The sequence below is a fragment of the Hevea brasiliensis genome, chromosome 9 (assembly GCF_030052815.1).
Source record: "Hevea brasiliensis isolate MT/VB/25A 57/8 chromosome 9, ASM3005281v1, whole genome shotgun sequence".
Taxonomy (NCBI): domain Eukaryota; kingdom Viridiplantae; phylum Streptophyta; class Magnoliopsida; order Malpighiales; family Euphorbiaceae; genus Hevea; species Hevea brasiliensis.
In genome coordinates this window covers 87,191,157-87,198,595 of record NC_079501.1, presented here as the reverse complement: position 1 = coordinate 87,198,595, position 7,439 = coordinate 87,191,157, and the positions used below count along the sequence as shown (strand labels likewise).

Genomic DNA, 7,439 nt, shown 5'->3' with positions numbered 1-7,439 from the left:
AGCTTCCTCATTATCTCAAATCTTGCTTAGATTATTGTTATATTGCATCCGAAAACTATTATAAGGATAAAGGAGAAGTAGTTCGGCTTTTGTTGGCTCAAGGTCTAATACCAGAAAAACCAGGGGAAATCATGGAGGATACAGCAGAAAATATTATTAACGAATTAATTGGCTTAGAGATGCTTCATGAACGTTATCTTTTTAACAGTCAAATAAAAGTCTCCGAATTCTATGAAAAATCATGCCTTGTTGTTAAAGTTGAGGAGCAAGATTTCGTTTCTAAAGCTGCCAATTCGCCAATCCATGCAATTCTTCCGCTTGGACAAGACCTGCCTCCTAACTTTAAAAGCCTTCTAATTCAATCCTTGGCTATTGAAGTCTACTCTTTTCGGTTGTGTCGGCAAACTATCTGTGGGTTGCAGTTTCTGTTGGTATTGTGTTTGATTGGCCAAATAGCGTACTTACCTGATGAAGTGGGAGATTTGGTTCACCTCAAGTATTTATACTTGGCCTGCTATAAAATGAAGACGCTTCCACGTACTATAGCTAATCTTCAAAAGCTACAAACGTTGCATCTAACTAATTATTCAAATCTATTCCAACTACCTGTAGAAATTCTTAATATTAAACAGCTTCGGCACCTTTTGCTTATCGATATGTCCACAGATGTTGTAATTAGAATTCCAAGAGGGATTGGAACATTGGCAAATCTTCACACTTGCACTGGTGTCTATGCTGGTGCTGGCATTGCTAGTGAATTGAGTAGTTTGACCCAACTACGAAAACTTGATGTTAGTGAAGTGTCTGATGATCATGCTGGTGAGCTATTTGCATCCATCATCAAACTGGAAAGCCTTGTTTCCCTATCACTAACTGCAGAACATCCCTTGAATGACAGACTTCTACCTGAATTGGAACCATTTTCTCCTCCACCTCATCTTCAAGAACTTATTTTACGTGGTGGTCTAGTTGAAATGCCCAATTGGCTTCCCTCTGTTGAAAACCTAACCATTCTAGAACTATGTTATTCTAATCTCTTGGAGGAGCCATCTTCAGTTCTTCAATATCTTCCCAAATTAAAACATCTTACACTTTGGGAAGCCTACAAAGCAAAGCTCATTGGTAAAGAGTTTTGCGATGTAGGTGGATTTCCGGAGCTGGAAACTTTGATAATTGCTTCAGAGAATCTAGTGGAGTGGACGGAAATTGTAAATGGTGCTTTTCCAAGTTTGAGGTACCTTCGATTTTATAATTGTGATAAGTTGAGGTTTTTGCCTGAAGGATTACAGAACATTTCTACGATTCAAGAGCTGTATGTTTTTTATTTGCATGGAGACCTTGCAAGGAGATTGAATGGTGAAGAAAATTACAAGATCAAACATATTTCAAAATTTCATTGGTTTGAGGAAATTTTCTGAGGAAGTCACTAGAAGGAGCAAGATTTATGATTTACTTGTTTAATACTTTGATTCTCTATTGCTCCATCAATTCATGAAGTTAAAAATATCTATCTTTTAGGATTTAAGATAATAGAAAATGATAGTATTTGAACTTTCTTTGTAAAATCTTTAAGAATTCGGGATGATGGAATTGCTAGTATTTTTTTGGTTTTGGATTATCAGGTATGCAAGTGATCAAACACTTTTGTGCTTGTAATGAATTTTTTTTTTTTTTTAGTAATTAGAGTTTTTCTAGCATATAGTTATAATGTTTACAATTATTATCCGTTTACAAATTCCTCATTTTATTCGTACATATACAATTATATATATATATATATATATATATATATATTCTCTTAATAATGTTTAAAGAATTTAATGTGTTTACAAATAAAAATACAGATTTAATGCAACGTAATAGCAATACAAGAGTTTAACAGTCAAAACATATGACAGTAGATACGTTGATTTCTTAATTTAATATATCAATTTCGCATCATTCTTTCGCGCAGTCAGAATCATGAAATTCATCAAATTCAGAATCAAAATCCTCACTTCGCCATTCAGCAAGTAGTTCCAACCAATTTTAGGCAAAAATAATTAAATTATTAAAATTGAAAGGTGTATGACAAGCCGCTCTTACACAACCACTATTCTATGAAGCTCCAATTATTTATATTGCTATACACGAGCAGAATATAGTAAGAGGAGAGAACAAGAGTACAGATACAAGAAATTAAGGGGAAAGGGAAGGTGAGATGAGGCAAAATGAAGTTTTTCTCTCTAGCAGTGCTGGTGCAGATTCTGCTGAGCACAAGCCGTTGCAGAGCCGTTGCAGAGCCAGTGTTCCAAATAGGATGGATGGCAACCACTTCTCCATAGGGGATAGCAACAAGGAGTTTGAGTTCATGACAGAATGCTTGCCGCTGCTACAGTTTCTACTAAGCCTTTAAGCAGAGATGCAGTTTTTTTCCTTGCGACAGAGGCAATAACTACTGCCTCACGCTGCGGGGTATACGACCGGACTTGCAATCGCTTTAAGTAGCTTATTTTTCTAGCATAAACATGCCCAGCGCTTCAACTATCTTTCTCTGTAGGCGGAATATTGGTGTTTACAAATAAAATTATCACTAGCGTGTTATTCTCCTGCTCTTCTACTTTTGTTCTATTGACATCAGAACTGCATATGTGAAGTCTCTGGCTTTGAGGTAATACTCTTCATTTTAATTTTTTTACAAAAGGAAGTGCCATTTAACAATAAAATAGTCAATAGATAGTTATAATTAATAATATTGATATAAAAAATTATTGTATAACAAAATAAGACAGATCTTTTAAAATACTACTTAGATCCCATTTGCATTAACTTTCTTAATTATTTTGATCTCTCAGCATCTATTTTGGTATAATTGTCCATCACAATTATTATAATCTTTTGACAGATCACATTTATTCAATAAAATTGATCAACAATCATTCAAAACTAATACACTTTTTCATAGAAAATGTGAAGAAAAAATTAACATAATTATATGGAGAAATCAATTCCACATTAAAAATAAAAAAGAAAAAATTTACAAAATGAAAAAAATAAAAGAAAAATGCAAATCTGTCATAATGAATTTGAGTTTATTAATAATAAATAAATGAAAAAAATATAAAAAAAGAGAGAGAGAGTCATTAATTTTATTTTCTTTCTTCGAATTACTGCAAAATCATTAACTTTGTCAAAATCAATATATATATATATATATATATATATATATATATATATATATATATATATATATATATATATATTCACTAGACTTTTAATGTAGTTTCGATCCCTACATGCGGGATTAATGGCAATTATCCCTTTGGTTTCTCTGTTTTCTTTTTTTCCTTCTTTCTTTTTTTTTTTTCTCTGTTTTCTTTTTTTCTTATGGCTATTTTCACTTGGAATTGCAGAGGTGCAGTCGGTGCTAGCTTTCGTCGAGCTCTTAAGTTGTATATCCAAAGATACAATCCGGCAATTGCTTTTATTTTTAAACCTCGAATCAGTGGTATGATGGCTGACCAAGTGATTAAAAAGATTGGGTTTCCTTTCTCTCACCGTGTGGAGGCATCGAGATTTTCAGGAGGAATAGGGGTATTCAAGAGGAATCTAGGTTTTGTGGAAAAAGGGTTGGTCAGTGCAGGTGCTGGCTAATCACAAACAATATATTCATATGAAAATTTATAAAGCCAACAGTTTTCTCATGAAATTTACTGCGGCGTAAGGCTGCCCAACTGCTTTTATTAGGGCTCTTTTGTGGCCATCTTTGAATAGTGTGACTTCTAAAGTTGTTGGTCCATGGGCTCTTATCGGGGACTGGAATGCTCTCCTTAGGGCTGAAAATAAGAAAGGAGGCTCTCCTCATTGTTCGAAGTCTCTGTTGTTTATTTCTATCAGTGGATGTAGACTTCTAGTTTGACGGAGATTCCTTTCAGGGGTCCTTTTTTTCCTTGGACTCGGGGTAGGATGATGGGGCATTTGGATCGGGCTATTTGTAATGGGGATTGGAGACTTGGTTTCCCCGATGGCTATGTACTACACTTACCCAAGACGCATTCAGATTATTGTCTTGTACATTTATTGCCCAATGGTGTTTGACATTTGCAATTCCAAGATTGTCTATTCCACTTCAAGGCTACCTGGATGACACATGATAAATTCATGGATATGGGTCGTGATAACTAGCAGCCAAACTCCTTTTTTATGTTAGTAGTAGGACATTTTACGAACAGGCTAAAAGTTTGGAATAGTTCTATCATTGGGAACATTTTTCATCTGCAATATAGACAAACGTCAAGACTTCTCCAGGAGGAGAAAGATTTCATGCAGAAGCTAGAGGTTATCTCTCATAAGAAGGAATTGGTACGGTGCTATAAGTCTTGGAGTGAATTTATTAATGGGGAGATTGCAACACCACTATTTTCACCATAAGACAAGTAATCAAAGGCAACGAAATTAGATTCTTCATCTTAAAAATGCTGAAGATATTTGGGTGCATGATCAAGCTAAATTACAAAATATGGCTATGAAGTTTTATAAACGTCTCTATTCTGAGGATGTAGCGATGGCACCAGCTTGTTCTATTAAGGGTTGTTTTCCTAATCTACGTGAGGATGCTCTCATTAGACTGAGTTCGCTAGTTTCTTCAGTTAAGGTTTGCAAGGCTCTTTTAGACATGCAACCTTGGAAGGCCCCTAGATGGGATGGTTTTCGTGCAGGTTTCTATCAACGGTATTAGGATATTATCGGTAATGCGATATGTTCAGAAGTGTGTCGGGTTATTAATGGGGTTAACATTGATAGTGGTATGGCTACTATTTTGCTCATTTTGATTCCCAAAGTCCCTCATCCAGACTCTCTGTCCCAGTTTCGTCCCATTAGCCTTTGCTCTGTGGCTTATAAGATCATCATTAAGATCTTGGCTGATCAGTTGAAACTCGTCTTGCCTTGTTTTGTGAGTCCGATTCAAACAAGTTTTATTCTAGGATGACATACTACTGACAGTATAGTTATTGCTCAAGAAGTAATTCAACATATGAAAGCAAAGAATAAGCAGAGGGGTTATATGGCAATTAAAGTGGATTTGGAAAAAGCCTATGATCATGTTCAGTGGAACTTTTTAAGAGAGTCTTTGGTGAAGGCTGGGCTTCTGATATTTTTTTTTAGTTGTATTATGAAGTGCGCTACCTCCTGTTCATTGTGGATTCTGTTGAATTGGGGTATGACAGCAGCTTTTGGCCCATCTAGGTTTGAGAGATAGGACAACCTGTTATCACCATATCTGTTTGTTTGGTGCATGGAAAGGTTGGCTCATGGTATTCAGCAGGTGATGGATAATGGTTGCTGGAAGCCCATAAAGTTGTGTCGAAACGGTCCCCCTCTCACGTTTATTTTTTGCAGACGATCTCATTCTTTTCGTTGAGGCCTCTTCAAAATAGGCTACTATTCAGGGGGTGCTTGATGACTTCTGTAGATGTTCAAGGCAAAAGGTGAATGTATCTAACACTAAAGTTTATTTTTCAAAGAACGTTACGATTCAACCCAAAAGAATTTTGGGGAATTACTAGACTTCTCAGTTTCTAGTGACCTTGGGACTCATTTGGGAGTTCTTTTACTTCACTCGTAAGTGTGTCGAGCCAGTTATCAATATATTCTTGATTGGGTTTAGAAACAAATGTCTAGGTGGAAGGCATCTCATTTGTCTTTGGCTGGTTAAATTACTTCAGCATAGTTTGTTTTAACTGCCATGCCTACGTTTGCTATGCAAACTTGGGAACTTCCATCATATATTTGCGATAAAATTGAGAAGGCTTGCCCACAATTTGTGTGGGGTTCGATGGCTGGTAATAGAAAGATTGCCTTGGTTCCGTGGCAGGATGTACAGAAGCAGAAGGATGAAGGTGGGTTGGGTATTAGAGATATGTGTTGCGGTTTGGTTTCAAATCTAAAGTCTCTCTAGGTTCGTGTTCTTCCCTCCAAATACATAGTCATAATTGGTTCCAGATGAATTAGGAAGACAGAGTGGTTCTATGTTGTGGCGTGACAATTGTGAATGAATACACAAGATCTGAAAAGCTAATTTTATCTGTGCCACAAAGGTGTCTAATAGTTAGAGGCCTTTGGATGTGTTTGCTGAAAAGGTATATTACACTGCCTTAGTTCATAAAGAAATATATTATATGATAATTAATCTTGTGATGCAATGTTTATATTATCGACTGAATTTAGTCAATTACTTTGCAAATAGTTTGATAAAATTATAGATAGTTTTTAAAACTTTACAAAAATATAAATAAATTAAAAAACTAAAAAAAAAAATAAAACAGGAATAAATAAAATAAAATAAAATTCTTTTCCTAATTCTCTATTTGAAATCTAAAATTTCATAAAAATTTAATTCAATATAATTGATTTCTTTTTTATTAATTTCTCTATTTGGAATGAAAGATTTCGGTTTTTATTTTTATTTTTTTTAAATTCATTTTAAAAAAAACATAAATAAAGTAATATTATGTGAAATTTCATTTATTATTATTTTTTTTAATTTAAGAGGGGAATGATGGTATTAATTTATTATAATTTAAAATAAAATTTTATAAAATAAAAAAAAAAACCAAAAATCAGAAATTGATGTTCCTTTTAAAAAATCATCACATCATATATAATAATTATGAAAAATTATTACATACTTTCAATATGATAGACTTTTAATTTATAATATGAAAATTATTTTCAAAATTTATTTAATTTTAAATTTTACATTATTATAAATTGTGTATTATAAAATTAATAAAAAATTATATATAAAAAAATAAATTATGAACATGTGTAATAAGAACAATAACGTATAAAGCACCTTGCAGAACAATTAATATATTATCAATAGATAGATTGTAATATTAGAATTATAATTATATTTAAATTATATAAAAATAATTAATGAGAGAATTCATATATAAGTAGGATAATCTCTAACAGTGAATTAGTAATTATAATAAAATTAAATTTTTAATTTATATTTAGCAATATTTATAATTTTTATTCGTACATAAATTAGTCATCTCATTTGAACATATATGATAATTTTATTTTATATAAAAGAAATTAATATGTTCTCTTTAAAACGTTAAAAAAATTGGATGGAGAGAATGGGAGGTTTCAAGTTTGAGATTGACTCACAGGAGGTTTTCTTTGCGATTGTTTCTTTTGAAGACGATTGGTCTGAGTATGGCATAGTCATAAAGGATTGCAGAGCATTGATACAGCAGGATTGTAATTTGTCCTTGCAGTGGGTAAGGAGGTGAGCTGATGGCAGAGCTCATTGCTTGGCTAGAGCGGCACTGTCTCATGCGAGCGAGCACCAGTTGCTATGTTGTTCCAAGTTTTCTTGTTTCTGTGTTACAAGCTGATTAATGATTAATAAAGCTCTGCTTTTGCCTAAAAAAAGAAGTTTAATAGCC

At 33.4% G+C, this 7,439-nt stretch overlaps 1 protein-coding gene and 1 long non-coding RNA gene across 2 annotated transcripts; both read left to right on the top strand.

Moving 5' to 3' along the window:
* Positions 1-2: 2 nt before the first annotated feature.
* On the top strand, positions 3-1,656 carry LOC131182942 (disease resistance protein RPM1-like; the record flags this gene model as incomplete). Its single annotated transcript, XM_058152466.1, has 1 exon — positions 3-1,656. A coding segment is annotated over one exon (1,416 nt), but the record flags the coding sequence as incomplete, so codon positions are not given.
* Positions 1,657-2,452: 796 nt separating this feature from the next.
* Positions 2,453-4,092, top strand: LOC131183279 (uncharacterized). The gene is made up of 2 exons (XR_009151419.1): positions 2,453-2,650; positions 3,393-4,092. It is a non-coding gene; the product is annotated as an uncharacterized LOC131183279 (long non-coding RNA).
* The last annotated feature ends 3,347 nt before the right edge of the window (positions 4,093-7,439 follow it).